Raw genomic sequence first — 19,250 nt, forward strand, 5'->3', positions numbered from 1 at the left:
CCCAACATGGGCCGCCATCATGGCTGCACGACACGTTGCCACGCGCGATCGTTCCACCCGGCGGTTCCCTGTCCACACGGCCAGACCTGACACCGTCCACACATCCAGCCCGTGGCACGGAGACATGCTCCGCCACCTGGGAGGCAAACCCAGGCAGGCCACACGCCGCACCTCCCGCCACGTACCTGCAGATCGTCCACCTGCTGCAAGCCGTCTCCGCCGTCCGCGCCATCCCGGAAGGCGAGCAGCTCGGCGTCGGCCGCCTCCCTGTCCGCCATCATCAGGGACGCGCCCATCTGTTCCCGCTGCTGCTGCTGCTCCCGCGGCTGCAGCCGTAGGACGCCCGAGTCCTTGGCCAGGGACGCGCCCTTGGGGCTGCCGCCCACCTGCACCGCGGACAGGGCGACGTAGGCCTCCTTGGGGCTCCACTTGAGCCCCGCCTGGCCGGTGCCGCCGCTACGGTAGCCAGACACGTCTGGGACCAGCTCCCTGCCGTAGTCCCGCAGCCCGTGCCGCAGGCCGAGGATGTCGGGGAGGTGCTGCTTGGCACTGGAGCCCGACTTCCGTGCGCTGGGCTGCTCCAGGCTCAGGGCGGTGGAGAGCAGCTGGTCCTGCCGAGCCGAGAAGTAGTCCGGGTTGAGCTTGTGTTTTTTGGGCGCCGGGTAGTCCTTCTGGCTCTCGCTGCTGTAGTAGCTGGAGGGCTCCGAGCGAGGCCGCCTCAATTCTGGAACGGAGGAGAGCAGAGGGTCAGACCTGGATGGGGCCCGCCACACCGCCAGGCCGCCCCCTCCCAACCCTAGCTAGCCAGGGGACTCCGGGGCTTGGAGTCTCTGGGGACTGCTGGGACTTGGCTGCGCAGGGGAATGTCCAGGAACCCTGCAAAGGATTTGGGGGCTGGGGGTGGGTGGGGGCTCTGGGGAGAGACACACACATCCCCCTTTCCGGGTGGGAGCTCCTTCCGGGTGGGCTGGCCTGGGAGAGGGGGGGACAGTCCCACTGGCCGTGGCCTACGTAAAGGGTCTAAGCTTGCCACTTGCCCTCGGCGACCTACAGCCAGTTCGACCCAAACCCGGCGCTCCAGCCTTCCTGCATAGCCCCGTCCTGCGTCTTGTTCACTCAGGGGCTGGCCGCCTTTTGGGGGCCGTGGCCACATGTGACTATTTGAGAAACTGCCCTGGGCACCACCACAAAATGGTCACCACGGCAGGCGTGGCTGAAGGGTCAGTAACCTGCCTCACAGACTGACTGCAAGGCAGAGGCGCGGTCTGAACCCTAACACACTCAATAACGTATTGGAACCCCTCCATTTCCTGTGCCAACACCAAGATCAAAGGGTTCCTGGGTTAATTAGCCATGGGTTCCCATTCCATCCAAACTGGGAAATGATGGTTGCCAGAACTGGAATAAGCCAGGATTGGAAATCATGGTTTGAGCTAGTTTCAGATCCTGGTTTTATTCCACTCCTGGTAACTGTCCTTTCCCAGAAAGCCTCCAGTCACAGTGGATCAAGAAGGGAGGAAGGAAGGCACAGTCTGTCCCAAGAGATCCTGACCCACGCTGAGTTCCTACGTCCCTGGGGAGTGAGGGATGGAGGAGAACAGACTACCTGGGATGGGGCCGAGGGCCTTTTCCCAGGAGCACTTACCTGTATTGGAATTTGAAACCACGGTGACGCCCTTGGCGGGCTCCTGAGAGGCAACCATCTCACTGTGCCACTGAGCGACCCAGTTCTCGCCACTGGGCTCCTCGCGCGAAGGGCAGCCCGGGATCCGGGGGGCTTGCCGGAGCTGGGCCTGCTCCTCCCGCTGCAGCTGCTCCAGGCGCTCCGCCAGCTTGACGTGGCCACGGGAGCGGGCGATGGCCAAGGGCAGCCGGCCCAGGGAGTCGGGGATGGAGATGGCCCGGCGGTCCCACTTGTAGAGGACCACAGCGGCGTCCATGTGGCCCAACGCACATGCCCACATCTGGAAGAGGAAGGGGGACCGGTTGGGGGCGAGGAGGCCAGGGGAATCCCTCTGAACCGGCCCTCTTGGGAAGCACTGCAAGAACGGTGTACGTGGGCAGCAGCAGAATGGCCCCCGTGGCCCCCAGGGAGCCACGTGCAAGTGGCGTGAAGCTGGCGCAGAAGGCCGTGCCGCCCCACCTGGGGCCATGATAACCCTGCCCATGGCCCTTCACAGCAAGAGCTGCATCGACCACATACCAGCGGGGTGCAAGAGAAATGGTCCACGTTCAAGGGGTCAACTTCCAGCTCCAGGTCGATGCTGTCGGCGTGTTTGGTCCTGGGAGCCCAGAAAGAGAGGAGTCAGTCCAGGCCGTCGGCAAGAGGGACAGGGGTGTGGGGCAGAGGCTGCCCCTTGCGCCTGGGCCCAGAGCACCGTGGTGCCCCAGAGGAAAAGGCCACAAAGCGTTCAAGGGCGCCCTTCGGGCCCATGGCACAGAGTGGTGCTCCTCCAGTGACTGCAACCAGGCGCAAAGCGTCCGTGGGCTGGGATGATGGGGCCCCGGCCGAGGAGAACAAGAGGGCTGGCAACCGGCAGCAGGAGGGCTCAGCCAGCCCCCGCTCCCCCGGACATCCGGCCTGGTCCCCAGCATAGCCCCAGAATCCCCCCGAGCCACACTCCTCTGCATCCTCCCAGGGGCGCTGATGAGCGAAGGCCGTGTCGCGCTGCGCTTCATCCCCCGCCCCCCTGAAAGGAAGGCCTGGGGCTGCTCCCCGGCCCCTCTGGCCCTTACCGCCACTTGAGGAGGGTCTGGATGAGGGTGGCGTAGCCCTGGGCGGCGGCCAGGTGCAGCAGCGTCATTCCCCGGAAGGTCTTGGAGTGGATCAGGTGCTTGGACTTGGCCCAGCAGGCCCGGTTCATCATCTTCTCACACACGACCACCACGCGGCTCTCGAAGCAGGTGCCCAAGGCGGCGGCAGCGGCGGTGGCAGCTCCTGAAATGCACTGCAAGGCGGATGCAGCTCAGCATCCCACCGCAGGGAGAGCGGAACGGGGGGGGGGGCTGGTGCAGGGGGCAGCGCTGGAGGAAGAGTCTTTCCCCACGAGGCCTGGGGCTCGCAGGAGGCTCTCAGCCACGTGGGAGTGCCAGGGACCCCAAGGCCAGAGTGGGCGGTGGTCCCGGGCAAGTTGCCAGCCAGGAGGGGGGGCGGCTTTCCCCCCTGGGTGTCGCTCCCCCAGCCCTCCTGGGAGAAACGTGGGAAGAGAGTGGGCAAGAGGAGCCTCTGCCTCAAGACCTTCTTCAACTCCAACATTCCCTCCCTTTCAGAAGGACCAATGAACGGGCGCTCTGCTCCTTCTGAGCGCCTTCTCTCCCAGGTTTCTCCCCCGTTGTCTGCTGGGCCTCTCTCACTACTACGGTTCACAAGGCCAGATCACACAACCTCTCCGTTTTGTTTGCCACCACACTGACCGTTGCTTTTCTCAGTTCCACTTTTATTTTATTTCCTAATAGCCCGTTAGCAAATGAAGAGTTTTCCCTGGCTCCCGCTCAGCATGGAGCACTTTTCGACTTTCATCAGGCCCCTTTGAACAATATATACACTTCTTCATACCCCATAAACAAATCCCAGTGGTACTACTTCGAAAACTCAGCGCTAACGAAATTTTGCTTAATTTATATGTTCTAAAAGCATTGAACAAAATTTAGGTTGCAAGGGTGAAACCCCACGTAAGTTTAAACCAAAACAAAGGCCTCCAACTCCCTGAATTCCCCAGCTAGGCACGCAGGGAGCTTTAAGACTTCCCCCCTTCCTCTGTGGCCTGGGGGAGATGGCAGAGAGGGCCCCGAGGGGCCCCCAGGGACACAGAGAGGGCGCCGGCGGCATGTACCTGTGCTTGGCTGCCTCCATTGCCACCACCGCCACCTCCGGGCTTGTGCTGCTGGGCGCCGGTCATTTCGGCCATCCTCCGCTCCATCTGCTCAAGTCGCTCCAGGATAGACATCCTGAACTGGTTATCTGCTCCCAAACAGGAAGAAGAGGGTGCATGAAAGGCCGCAGCAGAAGAGAAGAGGCAAAGCAGCGGCCATTTCTGGATGTATTTGTTCATTCTTTAAAGGAAGGCGCTTTGCGGGAGGAGGGAATCCAGGCAGGAGGACGGGCCCAGGGCCCCTCTTGCCACTGGTCCCAGCGGCCATTCCCAGTACGGAGGTAGAAGCACGGCTATTCGGCACGAAAGCTCCACCGAGGCCCCTTGCACGGAGGAAGCTGACTTTTGGGCATGGCGGGGTGGGTGGGAGGAGAAGCAGCCATTGGCCACCTTCCAAAGGCCTGTGGCCGGAAGCAGAAAGCTGGACTAGATGGACCCGGGCAGGAAGGAGCCAGCAGGCACTGCCTTTCTAGCTGGCCAGTCTTCAATTCTGGTCCCTCATTCACACAACTCCCCAGACACAGACACACACACTCACCCTCCCCTGACTTGCCGCGCAGAAGGTCCCTGGAGAACGGCAAGCAAAGACCCCTGCAGGGAAACCCAGAGAGCCGCTGCTGCCAGTCAGCGCTGACACGGCTGGGCTGGCTGGAGCGAGGATCTCACTCAGGAGAAGGCGGCTTCCTGGCAGCCACACGGTGGGCTGAGAACGGCTCCCTTTGCCCCAGCAGGGGCTTTGGGGCCTCAATAGTCTCTCGGTTTCACCAGGCGGACGGAGCGCCAAGAGGAAGGCGGAGCCAAAGGACGGACGGGCGATGGGGGGGCAGGATGGCTCATTCCCACCCCAAATCTTCAGGGATGGGTGCAGCCTGTGTGAGCAAGCCTGGAAAGTGGGGGGGGGGATGGACTCATAGGCCCCTGGCCACTGGGGGGGGGGGCTTGAGCAAATCCACGCTCCCCCTGGACCCCCACCTGCGATACGGGAAAGTGGCAATAGGGGCTCACCTTTGAGAAGTGCATCAGACCCTTTTTAGTATTTATTTTTCACAGTGTTTTATTTATTTATTCATTTGTTACACTATTTCCTCTTGCAAGGAACCCAAAGTGGCCACGTGGCCCTCCTCCTTCTCCTCCTTCTCCTCCTCCTCTCTGTTTTAGCCCCACAACAACCCCGTGAGGTCAGTCAGGCTGAGAGTCAGGGACTGGCCCAGAGTCACCCTGCCCGGGGGGGGGCAAGAACCCGGCTCTCCCTCTCCCCGCTACACCAGAGCATTGGGCCTCTGATGCGCCCTTTGCAACCTCTCAGCTGAGATGGGCGGTTGCAAAGGGAGACGGGGTGGGGGGGTGGGTTCTCCCACTTGCTCCCCCCTCTCCCATGGAGGTGGAGCAAGGCAGAGCCCCTCAGCTGGGCGGGGAGGGGGCTGCAGCTTCTGCCCCTCCTCCTGCCACTGGCCTGCTGCAAGCACCCCCCCCCCACCTCCACGGCGCTTTGTCAGGCAGCTTTTGTTCCGGCAGTGGCTGCAGTGCCCCTCCTCCTCCTCCTCCTCCTCCTCCTCTGCGGTTCTGACGCGCGCCACGCCGGCTGCGGAGACTGACAGCCCCCCTCCCCAAATCCTCCACCGTGCCAGCAGGAGGACTCACATGCCGTTTGGCAACCGGTGTGCTGGCTTGGCGCAGCGCGCCCTTCAACAAGACAGATTTTGCCTGCCTTCCCAGTTGCCGCTGTTTGAACCATCATCTGCCTGGAGCACAGGACTCTGGCCTTGACAGGCAGCGAAGGCAGAGGGGCACAGCTCAACGCGACACACGTGGGCAACGCCCACCGGCCCCGTCTTCATGGACAGGTGGCCGCGGGGAGCTGCCGTCAGGAGCCGAGGAACGGAGTGGTGGTGGTGGTGGTGGTGGTAGCTCAGGCCTTTCCCCCCCAGCCACTTTACTGCTCAGCACCCTCTCTCCACAGGGGAAAGAACAGGCCAAGGGCAAGAGGGGGGCAGTTTTGATCAGGAAAACCGTCACCAGGAAAGGACAAAGCGCTCCCCCGGGGGCCGTCTGCAGAGGCTGCGCTTCATTCAAAAGCAGAGCGACTCCTTCTCGGATGAGGGTCCGAAACCGCCCCAGCCGGAAGCCCCCAGGAGGCAGGCCTCCCCCTCCACTCTGGCCCTGACCCGCACGACCCCAGCATCCAGGGAAGGAGCTTTGAAAGGTCACGGGGCAGGGGGAGGGCCGAGCAGGCGGCCACAACGGCCAGGTCTGCTCTCTGTGGGGCGGCCCTTGAAAACACCCCAGAAGTGTGAGTTGAGCAGGACCTGAGGTTGCCCAGCTGTGAGCTGGCAACGGCGGCATCAGCCCAAGAGCAATGATCAAACCAGCGTTCCCAGAGCTCAGCTGGGGATCATTCAGCCTCATGGCTCAGTTCTTCATGCAGGCAGGTGCTGGCCTTCACCGCCAGAAGTGCTTTCTCACAGGATGCCCGTGGCTCCTTTCATCAGCTTGCAAGGCCACGCTCCAGGCGTTCCTCTCCACGGCAGAACAGGCTGTGGCCCCATAGGAGCAGGGCAGCAAAGACCCTGGTCCATCCAGAACAATTCTTGCCTGTTGGGTTCATGGACTCATAGTAGAGCTGAAAGGGGCCTCCTGTTCAGTGCAGGAATCCACCCTAAAGCATCCCTGACAGGCGGTTGTCCAGCTGCCTCTTGAAGGCCTCTAGGGTGGGAGAGCCCACCACCTCCCCAGGTCACTGGTTCCATTGTCCTGCTGCTCTAACAGCCAGGAAGCTTTTCCTGATGTCCAGCCGGAATCTGGCTCTTTCTGTAACTTGAGCCCATGATGCCGTGTCCTGCACTCTGGGATGATGGCGAAGAGATCCTGGCCCTCAATGTTTTATGGACTTTGAAATAATGGGCTGTATGGTTATCAATGGCAGACCTATGAAACTCAATGAGACTTTTAAGTTAGTCATGGCTAGCGCAAGTCATAAAGTGGGGAGCTTAGATGTCCACTACAGTTGGCTCTTCCACGGGGTGCCAGGGCACGGGAGGGGGGGCAGGCCTCTCCAAAGGACCCCAGGGTATGGCGTCACAGCAAAACAGCTGAATGATGACATATTCCCAGTTAAAAGTCTATTTTTTCCACCCGTTGGTGGTGGGGTGGGGTGGCGTGACGTGGCAGATAACAGACAGCCTGAATTCCTGAAAGAAAAGAACTTTCTCCAAAGGGGAGGGGAGCAACAACTCTCCATGGGGACAACAGCCATAATTCTTCTGCCTGAAGGCTCCAGATCACACCAATCAAAGTTTTCATAGAGTCATTGAATCATAGACTAGTAGAGTTGGAAGGCCATCGAGTCCAACCCCCTGCTCAGTGCCGATCTAGGACTTTTCTTTCGCCTCTTTGTGCCTCTGCCCAGCCGGTGCTCAGGGCCACCTCGGGCCTGGAGGTGGGTCCAACGCGCCCGCTGCCACTCAGGAGTATTCCCTGCCTGCCTCCTGGAGAACGCAGCTGCTCAGCGCAGGGCCCCCCACTCTTTCTCTCTTGCCTATGCAGGGGCAGGCAGCCCTCTGGCGGCACTTCGGAGGGGGGTCTAGGGCTCCCTGCCCAGCTGCAGCGGATGATGGAGGCTCCTTGGGTGGGGGAGTGGGGGTGTCCACGGCCCAGCGGTAGATCACACGTACTTTGCAGATCCCGATTCCTAGTTCCAACGAGGCCGGATGCAGGCAGCGTAGGTACGTGGTCCTCCTCCGCCTCTCCGTTTTTATCCCCACAACAACAACCCTGTGAGGTATGTCCTGATGTGCTTAAGTTAGGCTGAGTGTCGGTGACCGGCCCAAAGCCACCCAGGGAGTTTCATGGCTGAGCAGGGGCTGCAACCCGGATCTCCTGAGCCCCAGTCCAACACTCTTAGCCACTACACCACGCTGGCAGTTCGGCCCCGTTCACACGTACTTGTACGTGCCCCAATTTCACTCCCTTGTGGGATGCCTGAACTGCCCGCCAGGAAAAGCTGTGCCTGAGAAGCCCTGAGAAGCCCATCCACACAGGCGGGGGCCACGTGCTGAACGTGTGCGTGCGTGAATCAGCCCAGTTATGGGAACTGGGATCACTGGTCCAAAAACCATCAACCTGCTTAGCGGTGGCAGCAGCAGTGGAGGCCCACGTTTGGCTGCAGGGAGGGCCAGTCCAGCCAGGCAAGGGGGCGGCTCTCTTCCTTGGGGTGGGATGGGGTGGGGGGCTTCTGGAGGGAGGGAGGAGGGCTCAGGGCGTGTCCAGCTGCTCCACCTTCCTGTCCTCCACAGACTTTCTGTGTTCAGGAGCGGCATGAGCGGAAGGTGTCTGGACCCCCGTAAAGGAAGGCAGGCAAGAAGCGGACCCGAAAAGCTTCTCCTGGGAGTTTGGGGAGCACCCTTGGGTGCAAAGCGGCGGAGCAAGGACGCTCAATGTGCCCGCAGCTCTCGTGCGCCTCTCTTCCTCGGAGCGGCCCTGCCAGCACCTGCGCCCCCAAATGCTGTGAGGAGGGAGGAAGGGGGCTCTGGGGTGGGGTGGGGTGAGGCAGGCGCCATCCCGTCCAGGCTGGTGGCCAAAAGGCAGCTGCCAGAGACTGTTGCCAGAGACCTCGCGGGGGCCTCCCGGGGCCCCGAGGCGAGCTCTTCGCGACGCGATGGCTTTCCGGGCAGGGGCGCGCGTCCCCCTTCCTCAGCGTCTCCTCCGCGTCCCCCCCCTCAAGTTCCAAAGGAGTTTCCTTGCATTTCCGAGCCAGCACGGGAGGGCAAGTTGCGGAGCGGGTGGGTCGGGGATCAGGCCCCTCCCCCGAGGCGTCCCCCGGCGCCCGGCCCCCCAAGAGGGAGCACCCCTGGGGCGAAGCGCCGTCGATGCGCGCCGGCCGCGGCCCGGGGCCGCGAGCGCGCCCGGCCCGGGGCGGACTTACCTGGGGGGCGGCGGCCCCATCGCCCGCGCCGGCGGCCCGAGCCAGAAGCGCCGCGCGCGCGCGGCCGGACAGCCCCACGGCCCGAGCGCCGCGGTGGCGCTGCTCCGCCCGGGCGCGGCAGCGGCGGCCAATCCGCGGCGCGGAAAGTGACATCAGCCCGCGCCGGCCGCCGCGGCGCCTGTTTACACGCGCGCCGGAGCCAATGGGGAGCCGCCGGAGCCCGGCCCCGCGCGCCACAGGTGCCCGGCCCGGGCGCAGCGCCGCCGGCTCCGGAGCGGGCGGCCCCGGCGGCGGCGGCAGCACACCAGCGCCGCCGCAGTGCCGCGCCGGGGCGCCCGCAATGCAGCCCGACCCGCGGAGGGGCGCTGCCTGCGCACGCCGACAGCCCGGGGCCTTCCTCCTCGCGTCGCTCCGCTCCGGAGCGCCCTGGGACGCGTCCGCTCGCCCGGCCCCCAGCGCCCAGTCCTCCGTCCCGGCGCAAAACGCCGCCCGGCTGGATCGCGGCTCCCCGCCTGGCTGCAGGGGTCCCTCCCCGCGCCCCCCCCCCACACCTGGGGCTGCTTTTCGGGAGGGAGAAGCGCCTCCGCCCCCGCCAGCCCCCGCTTCAGTTGCAACGGGGAAGAGCGGGTGGTGGGAAGACGCCCTTTGGGGAGGGGGGAGAAGGGGGTACCGCCCCCCCCCCGGTGGCCATAGAGGCCTCCTGCCACTGTTTCTCCAGAGAGCTCCATGTCCTCCAGTGAGGTGGAACGGGGTGGGGGCTTGGCAGGCTGGCCCCATTCAAAGACACCCCCCCCCCGCCCCAGCAAATTGCTCCTTGGCACCCCCCCCCCACAGTGCCCCTTCGCAGACACATGAGCGCCCTCGGGTGGCAGCAGCACGGACGGCGCTCTGGGCTCAATGATGTTGCAGCCCCCACGAATGTCACGGGGGTGACATCGAGCGCAGCCGTTCCCATGCCAACATGTGCTTGCCTGGAGGTGGGGCTGCCCTCCAGCTCCGCAGGGCTGTTGTGAGGCTGAGGAGGCAGAGGGCCAAGGGGCCTAGAGCCACTTGGAGGAAAGGCAGGAGAGGAACGGGACAAATCCGTCCATCCTACTAATTTGGGGTGTCGCCCCCCCCCCAGCCTTGGCAGATGGCCTCCCAGTGCATGTATCACAGCAACTGGCCCTCCTGTCCTCTGCTGCCACGTTTCCTGCCACACAGAGGGCATTTCTCACCCTGCAAGCAACCCTCCACGTGGGCGTGTGTCTGGGGGTGGGGTGGGGTGGGGCCTTCCTCCACCTCGTGCCCAGGGCAAAGCAAGGGCTTCCTCAGCTGCAGAGCTGGGTGCTTCTACCCCCACCCCACCTCGTCCAGGAGACCAGAGCCCCCTCCCTGGCCCACCCTGTGGGAGCGGCGTGGGCCCCACTCACCGTCCAGGGACAGCCAGTCGTGCTGCGAGGAAGGCAGGCTGGGCAGGGCTCGTGCTTTGTACTCAAAGACCACCGAGTTGGAGATGATCTGGTTGTTGAAGGCCACTTGCAGCGTGACCAGACCCGTGTCGTGAGCTGGAACACAAGAGGGGCAAGGAGGGGGGGCACCCAGCCTAGATTTAGATGCGCTTCTGACCCCCAGGAGCGGGACAGAAATCTCCCCCCCCCCCCCGCTGCACAGCTTCTGCCAGCCCCCTTGTTTTCAGAGCCTGCCCTGGATCAGGCAACTCCCCTCCCCGCCTCCTCCCGGGCCCACTGTCTGGTTGGGGAGAGGGGCTCCCAGGGTGCTGCAAAGCAGGCCGCCCCACACCCCTTTCCAAAACACAAGCCGTATTCAGTAAAGCAAGGCAGTCCCCCAGTTGAGGGGCAGCCACCGAGGAGTCTCTCCTCTCACACATCGAGTCACCTCAGCTGTGCCTGGGCGGCAGGACGGTGTGGGAGGAGAGGGCCCTTGGGGGCTTCAGAGGCAAGCACCAGCACCCAGCAGAGAGCGGCAGCTCTTGCAAAACACCTGCAATAATAGAGCGCCTGCAACTGGGCGCTTGCTCACCCCATGGCGGCGGCTGCGTTTTGGACCCAGGAGCGTTTCCAAAGACTCCTCAAAGGCAGCCAGAAGCAGAGCCCATGGGACCCACCCAGCCCAGGGGTGACCATGGCTGTGCCACCATGGCCTGCAGAGAACCGCTCAAGGAACGGGCGCAGTTGGCACAGCAGCGGGACCTGGGCACAGCCCTGCCCGCCCCGGGCCACTCTCTGGCCACCCAGAAGCCAGCTCCAGCAGGACTCCGCAAAGGATAAACCTACTCTTCCGTTTGGCTATTTTGGATGTTCCCCAATTTCGCCTGATCCAAGAGGAATCTCTGCACTCTTGCGCCAAAGCCGGCGGCCCTGGCCATGCCCTGGGGCAACGGATCCTGGCAGTTTTCCGTGGGGCAGCTTCACGTGGCCGCTTCTGTTTCCTCTGGGCTCAAGGCATGCCTGCGTGCACTGGGGCGTTTCCTTGAGGCGCCTGCCTGTGTGGCTGGCTTCGTGGCAACCAAATGCCGCACGAGAGGACCCCCTCTCACTCAGGGGACCCCCAAGAACATAACCCTCCTTGTGTTCTTCTTACGCCAGGCTTGCAAATGTGCCAAGGACATGGCTTCTGGCTCCATCCCCGGGGCGTCACCCCCACCCCACTATCACGCCCACCCAGTCACGCCCGCAACCCACTTCCCTGAGAGTCCCAACCGACTGGCCGGGGTCCCTCACCTGGGCAGTAGCAACGGAGCACCCCCGGCTGTATCAAGGAGGCAGGCACCGAGATCTGATCAAACAGGCAGCTGTAGTTATTGCTGGCCTCCTGCCATGGCCCCGTGATCAGCACCTTCACGCCCCCCTGCAAAGGAAGCAGAGCCAGTGGGGTCAGGAAGCCCACTGGTCGGAGGCCTTCACCAGGACCTCTGCCCAGCACCTGTCCCAAAAGATGCTCGGCATTGGCCACACACGCACACACGGGGGGGGGGGATGCACTCCCTCTTGGCATCAGTGGCTGGGCAGAACGCAGCTCCTGTGACTCTGAACCTTTCTGTCTCTAGGGCAGTCAGAGAACGGCCCCTTCGCTCCACCAGGGCCCACGTGGGCTGTACCCATCGGCACTATCATGTAGCCAAAGCCATTCACTTGTGGATTGGAGGAGTTCTGGATTCAAACCCCGCCTCTGCCAACAATTCGCTCTGTGGGCTGGGCAAGTTGTCGTTAGCCTCAGCTTCCCACCTGGGAAAATGGGAACAGTAGCAGCCCGTCGACTGATTCATCGGGTGCCTCATGTAAAATTTGCCAGTGAACATTTGAAAACAACTGCAGAATCAAAGGCAATCTTTGTATCATCTTGGGCCGCAATAAAAGGCAAAGAGGAGAAAGGAAAGAAGTGTACCTGGCTTCCTCAAAGCCGTTCCAGAATGAAAGAGTCTTTGACAAGTCCAGAGGGGGCGGCCTGGGAGTTTCCTGAGGAGGGCGCCACTGCTGAAAAGGCCCTGCTCTTCATGGCCGTCCGCCAAAAACCAGGCGGCTGAAATTCCCTGGGCCAAGCCAGACATTCCACAGGGGAGGTGGCTCCCAGGCTTTTGGGGTGCCCCCCACCCCCAAATGAAAAGCAGTTGCAGGCAATAAAGTAAAATAAGTATGGGGGAGTGGCTTCTTAACCCTTTCCCTTCCCTCTGATTTTCAGGTCACTCAGCCTCCATCCCTGCTACATGCAGAAGTGGCTGCTGAAGCTGTCCACCACCTCCTGCGAAGACTGTTCATCTCCTATGTAGCAACCGGTTTGAGCACTGGAGCAGCCGGGAATCTCCGAAAGAGCTTCAGCTGCAGACAGAGAGCTTTGCTTCCCACGGTTCTTTTGTCCCACTGCCACCACTGTCCACACACAGTTTGACAAAGCGCCTCAAGCCACGGGCAATAGCACCGCCCCCCCCCCCCCCCCACGCCTGCTCTCTGGCTTCTGCTGCAGAGCAAATGCAGAACCGAAAATGTGTTTGCTGCTCCCGTGCTGCCCCCCAGTGGCGAAAAGGTAGGACGACGGCTTCCAAAACAACGTGGACTCTGATTGACAAGGCATTTCAGGGCCCAACACACCCGGGGATATTTATTTTAGGTACGTGCACCTGAGATTTTTTTAAAGCATACACCTAAGATTGTAATGTGTGAATGCAACAAACTCCCTTTTTGCTGTACATTTAGTGGAAAACCTGGGATGGTTGCTGTGCAAAGGGGCTTCTAAGAACAGGCAGGTACGTTTTGGTGGGTTTGTGGGGTGGCTGGGTGGCGGACAGGAAGGAAGGAAGGAAGCCCCTGCTCCAGCCCTGATTAGGCTTCATGACGGCACCAGGTAGCTAAATCCGCTTGGCCACGTGGCTTTGCCGGAAGCCCACCTGCCATGGCCATTTGCTGCTCTTGCAGAAGGGCCGTTTCACAGATTAGACCCAGAGGGTCCGCACTGAATTTACATCTAGGGGCGTTTTTGGAGCAGAGGCAGTTGTGGGGGCGTGTTCTGGCTGATTTGCACCATTCCTAGGCCAGGTGGACAACCATGCCGCTCTCAGCCAGGCCTGAACCTAGTGGTAGTGGTGGTTGGCAAGAGATCGTAATGCAAAACAGAAATGGGACCTCCGTCTCCCCTGCCCCCTCTGCCTGGGACCCTGGGGTCTCCGTTTGCCTGTGGGGCAGGCTAGATTGTGCTGGGGGCAGAAGGCGCCCTGTCTCCACAGAAATGCCTCCCAGAGCCAAAAGGAACCCAAAGGAGTCAAAAGCGAAAGAGTTTCACCAATCCTACAGCTGGAGGTGGGCCAATGAGGAGGCCACCCCCTCAATTTTCTCTGCCCCCCTAATTCTTTTTACAAACAAATAATTTAAAAAACCATTTTGCTGCCTTTGAAAGGCCTGCCAACCAGATCAGCTCCCCTCCCCTTACTTTTCTAGCAAACCCCCACCCCACCCCGCACCGTGAAATGCTGTGCCGGCTACGGGGCTCACCTCCGGGTAAGACCACTCAGGCGAGTAGTCCGTCACCATGAAGAGGCGCCCGCTCTGCTGGAGCATGCCCAAAGTGCTCTGTGCTGCGGCGGCGGCGGCGGCGGCCGCCGACACCACCTCGGTCACGTGCATGTAGGCCATGGTGCTGGCCCCGTTCTCGGCACCGCTGAGGTGCAGGTTGGCTTGCTGGGGGCTGCAGCAGGGGATGCACATCTCGGCTTGGCTGTAGGCGGCCCGGTTGCCGTCCTCCGCCTGGGAGAGCCCGGCGCTCTCCCCGGCCACCAGCTGGTGGCTGTAGATGGCGCCGCCAGCGCCGCCGCCTTCCACCGAGATGAAGTCGTTGATCAGGTCGGAGAACTGGTTGCTGAAGGAGATGTCGAAGTGATCCAGGCTGAGCTCCATGTTGGAGGTGTTGCTCAAGCCCGGGTGGGCCACAGGGTACAGCCCTTGCACCATGTTCCCTTGCAGGATGGGGAGGCCGCCGCCACCGCCGCCACCACCGTTCCTCAGGCCCCCGTTGCTCTCGGGCTGCAGGTAGTGCTCCGTGCCGCAGCTCTGCAGGTCCCCCGGCTTCAGCAGGGTTTCGCCACCTTCGGCCTGCGCTGAGGTCTCCATGGGGACCTCCCCTTCCGCTGCCATGCCCTGGAAGTTGGCCTGGAACTGCAGGAGCTGCAGGGAGGAGGTGGGCTCGATCCGGGCCTCCACTGCGCCGTTGCAGTTGGAGGCGCCTTGCGGGGAGGCCTCCGTCTTCACACTGGGGAGCCCCAAGGGGTTGGCGAAAGAGCTGCTCCCATCACCCAGGCTGTTGTGGGCGCTCTGCTCCAGCGGGAGAGCCGGCTTGCCGGCGTCTTGCAGGAAGAAGCTGGGCGACGGCGTCTGGTGGACGTGGGGACTCTGGACTGCTTGGCTGAAGCCGGAGGAGTAGTCCTTGTTGGAGTCGATGGCGCTGAAGTCCATTTGCTCCAGGGTGGTGCTGGGGCTGAGGCCTCCGCCGGAGGGGAGCAAGCCGGAGCCCGGGGTGAGGCTGAGCGAGTTGGACGAAGCCGAGGAAGAGAACGCTTCTTTGGACATCTGCTGCTCGAAGGACGTGTCCTCCGTTTTAATCTCCTTAGCGAGGGCCGCGCTGAAGTTGAAGCCCCGCTCCGTCGTGGGCGAGTGCCGGACGTTGGGGCCCAGGCCGTCCGCCTTGGGGCCGCCGCCGCCGTACGTCTGCCCTTGCTTGGGGTTGTTGAGGAAGCAGTCCGGGTCGAAATTCATGGTGGCCTCTGGGATCTTCCTGCCACCATCGAGAGTCGTGGAGAGCACCAGCTCTTCCGAGACACCGGCGGGCAGCATGGAGAGGCCGTCAGAGCTGCTGGCTGTCGGGAAGGCAAACTTGTGGCCGTCCGAGCTCACGGCCAGGACCAGCCCTTGCGCGGCTGCGTCCGAGGAGAGCAGGTGCTGATTCGGCCCGCTGGTGGGCGACATGGTGTAGACGGCCTCGCTGGCGACGTCGGGCATGAAGACCGTGGCGCTCTGTGACAGGTTGCCCATCGCCGAGGCCACGGCCATGCTGGACACCCCGGTCACCACCGGACTGTCGGCCACGTCCGGGTCGCTGTTCAGCCCGCTGCTGATGGACACCGGGGAGTTCTGGGTCGTGTCGGGGACTTCAACCTGATTGGTCGAGGAGACCTCCGTGCTGTTCTGATGGAGCAGCACGGGCTTGGCCACTTTGCCGTTGCGCTTCTCGCGGCTGGAGGACTTGCTGTGCTCGTTCTTGCCTTCGGAGACGTCGTTGTTCTGCACCTCAGAGTGGGCGCTGTACCCCCCGGACCTCGGCTCGACCTTTGGCGATATGATGCGGTGTTTGGCACTGTTGCACTTGTGGTGCACGCTGCTCCCTGCGCCTGTCCCGAGAGAGAGAGAGAGAGAGGGAGAGAGAGGGAGAGGGAACGTTCACGAACCGCAGCACAAAGCCAGACCCCCCCAACGCCCCCCCATGTGCTGGGAACTGTGGGTCTCGTCCTAATACAGTACGTTTCATGACCACTGGACCGAAATGGCTTGGCCGTTCTGTACCCCTCCCCCTGATACAGGTGTATCCCATGGCCCAAGGGAGGGGCTGCACACCCAATTTCCCCGTACCATTTTCCTGCTGAAATGCTTGTATTTGCCTTGGCTTTTTTCCCTTTTCTTTTTAAAGTATTTAAACGGGGCAAACAGCAGCTTTAGGGGAGGGGGAATTTTCAGCCTGAAAATGGTGCGTGGGGGGGGAGTTTAAGCCACTGTCCCCCTTGCCGTGGCCCCAGTCTGGATCAGGCCTCCTCTGGCTGCTTCCTGTTGAGAAAGAGACACGGCCAGCTGTAACCCTGGGATTCCCCACTGCACTTCAAGCCATGGCTGGTTTGGCCCTGAGCCTAGGAGGCTGCGCTGGACCTCGTGTGTTCCGGCCCCCAAGCCCCCTTCAGGCACAGGAAGGGGAGGGGTTTGCAACATGGCCCCCTGTGATTGGCAGGCCACATGAAGCCTTTGGGTGGGCCGGGCCTGGAGCTTAGCCAGCTGCTCTTGCCCTGCTTCTCCTCCATCGTGGCCAAAGGTGCTCTTAGCCAGCCTCTTCCGCTCTGCTCAGGCCGAAATCTCCCCTTCCGTGTTCCTTCTACACGCCTAAACCGCCCCCTGACCCCTGACCCCCCTGCACACCAGCAATCCCTTTTCAGAAACAAGAGACCTGCATTTCCAATTTCTCCTGGACTGGACAATTTCACTTGATTATTCCACCACCACCCCTCTTCTTTTTCCTACCTCCAATGGGCCCATGGATGTAAATTCTGCACAGGGCCAGCCCCAGATGCGAAGGTGCAGGGCAGGATGGCCCATTCTCCCCCTCCCCACACTTTCAAGGTAGAGAAGCCGGCCAGACAGGCAGCTGAACCTGACTGCATCACGGGCAGCCTGAGCGGAGCGGGGCATGACGGGAGGCGTGCAGCTCTCGCCTCCCCCTGCCGTCATCTGCCGCCTGAGGCCGCTGCCTCCTCCTCCCCCTGCCTCCGAGTAGAGCTGGCCCTAATCCCCCAGGCCCACTTCATGACCCCAAAGGCTCCCACATCCTCTTGGCTTCTGCCCTCTGCTTTACCCGAAGCCGGAGACCTAGGAGGTTGTTGTGAGACAATTAAAAGGTCCATAGGGCGCAAATCTGCTTAAAATATGCACACGCTCATTTATATCTATAGATGCAGATGTAGAAATAAGGACCGGGATTGATTTAAATTTCACAGGGAGGTAAAAGCCAGGCAAATAATTTCTCATCCAAATAATCTCAAATAAAACAAATCCATGAATGAATTTGGATTTATCTGACCCCAGATCAACCCAAAGCAAATGTTAATTGTCATGCAGGGAAGGTTTCTTTGTGTATGTTGTTGTTGTTGTGTTGTTGTTGTTGTTGTTGTTGCTGCTGCAGCAGAGGCCTTATTTGCATGGCAGCCAGAGCTGTGTCACTGCTGGCTGGCAGGCATGGGTTTCCACAGGGGAGGGCGCTTCCATGTCCCAGCAGGCCTGTTGGCCCCTGCCCAGAGGCCCAAGGAGCAGGGGATTGGGACCCACTCTGCAGGGCCCCCGATCCACACCCATAGCACTTGATGCTGGATCATGGCTTTCCCACCATCCCTGCAGTCTCTTGGGCACGGTGGAGGACAGAAAGCAACAACCCTGCACACAGAAGACGGGATGTCTGAGCGCACGGAGGGCTCCAGCCTCAGGATGCACGGATTTTTGTTACACCCGTCGCATTTGTGATTCGCGAATCGCCAGGCGCCTTTCATTCTGTCATCACCTCATTGACATAATTGGGTTGTTTGTTTGCTTTTAGGAACATATGAGAATTTTGTCTCATTTGCACAAATGCGCATTAGTACAAGTGTGAATTTGGGCAGATTCCCCCCCCCCCCCAAAACAAAAAAACTGGGCCACGTGTCCGCTCGACTCTGAAAAAGCCTCGTCTGCTGCAGAATCTGCCTGTCAGATTGACAGGTTTCTGAACTCCTTTGAATCCGTCATGACTCTGTCCTGTTGGTTTTCTACATGGAGAGATTTGTTTCTGCCTTCCAGAGGCTGGGCAGGGAGGGGGGACACTTGCAGGCGCTCAAGCGCCCTCTCCTGCCCACCTGCACCCTCAAGCCCGGGAGCAGTTCTGCCCCCTGACAATGAAACTCTCCAGCCCGGGCCGGGGAGGTTTGATCCAGGCGGCCCACAGCTGCTGCGATCTCTGCCAGGCCCAAGAGCGCCCCCTGCAGGGTAGCCTGAGCCTCCATGCTCCGCGTCCACTGAACGCCGGAGTAGTGCCCTTCCTTTCAGGGTGTCCAAGGCCAGATGCTGGAGCTGACTGGCCCACTCGTGGCAGAAGTGGACTGAGACCGCGAGACCAGCCCTGGTTCCTCAAAGCTGACCAGCCCAGCAGCTTCTAGGAAGCTCACAAGCAAGGCCGTGAGGACCGCCTGTCTAGCCCCAGTGCCCAGATCCTGCACTGATTGGGGTGGGGTGGGCTAGGTGGCCTCTAAGGCCCCTCCCATCTCCGTGATTCTAACTTGAGCCGGGGCTCAGCAGGGCTCAGCCTCAGCACCTGTTTCACTGCCAGCACTTAGACTAGTTGAAGCAAGCCCAGGGCGCACCTCCCTCCCTCCCTCCTAAATCCTCCCATGCCAGGGATGAGGAGGAAGGGATTCCCGTGCCGCGCGACGTCCCACCCTGCCCTGCCCCCGGCCTTGGGCCTGGAACCTCCGCCTGCAGCGGCCCCTCCCTCGGCCATTCCCTCCTCCTCCTCCTCCTCCTCCTCCTCCTCCTCCTCCTCCTCCACAGCCGTGAAGCTCCAGAACCCGGGGCGGGGCGGTAGGGGTGGCGCACTTTGCTCCCCCACCGCCCGCCTTCGGCTGCTGGCTCTGCCCGCGTCTCACCCAAGTTGCCTGTGCAAAGGCAATTGTGCGTCCGGGGCTGCGGCTTGGTCTGGTGGCTGTCCAGGATCTGTTGCACCAGCTGCTCCACCGAGAAGCCCGAACTGCTGTTCCCGTTGCTGCAGGTCCACTTGATGCCGTGAACTGCGGAGAGGAGGGGGCAGAAGAGGGACGGTCAGGCGGGGGCAGAAGGCCAAAGGCCCGGGGAGGCCGGAGTCTGCCCATCCCGGTGGCTTCCAGTTCCTCGTTGCCCTAATCTTAAGTTCGGTTCATCCGGAACTTTGAGGATTTCCTTTTTAAAAAGTCCACATGAAAACCTGCCTGCGTTTTTGGTGCGCGTTTCTCCTCAGACGGGCGTGTTAATGCGCCTTTGCCTAACGCAGCCTTTTCCTGCCAAGCAGGCCTCCTCGCCGCTTGCATTTTCAGCGTTGTTTTCACCAATAAACGTATTTTTCTGAGCACCTTCGCCCTGTGCACGTTTTTGAATGCTTTTCCCTTTTTTTTACATGGAGCGCTCCATTGCCAAATTGTGCAAATTTCGAAC

At 61.6% G+C, this 19,250-nt stretch overlaps 1 protein-coding gene across 1 annotated transcript in view; it reads right to left on the reverse strand.

Annotated features, from left to right (window-relative positions):
* Positions 1–19,250, reverse strand: part of CAMTA1 (calmodulin binding transcription activator 1) — a 696,337-nt gene that overhangs the window by 26,979 nt on the left and 650,108 nt on the right. The window contains exons 7-15 of the mRNA XM_063145348.1: positions 18,710–18,850; positions 13,779–15,667; positions 11,517–11,643; positions 10,206–10,340; positions 3,834–3,961; positions 2,737–2,948; positions 2,204–2,282; positions 1,646–1,964; positions 186–724 (exon numbers count right to left, since the gene is read on the reverse strand). Of these exons, the coding sequence (XP_063001418.1) occupies positions 186–724; positions 1,646–1,964; positions 2,204–2,282; positions 2,737–2,948; positions 3,834–3,961; positions 10,206–10,340; positions 11,517–11,643; positions 13,779–15,667; positions 18,710–18,850 (3,569 nt within the window). The remainder of the gene's footprint in view (positions 1–185; positions 725–1,645; positions 1,965–2,203; positions 2,283–2,736; positions 2,949–3,833; positions 3,962–10,205; positions 10,341–11,516; positions 11,644–13,778; positions 15,668–18,709; positions 18,851–19,250) is intronic.

The sequence above is a fragment of the Elgaria multicarinata genome, chromosome 20, assembly GCF_023053635.1.
Source record: "Elgaria multicarinata webbii isolate HBS135686 ecotype San Diego chromosome 20, rElgMul1.1.pri, whole genome shotgun sequence".
NCBI lineage: Eukaryota > Metazoa > Chordata > Lepidosauria > Squamata > Anguidae > Elgaria > Elgaria multicarinata.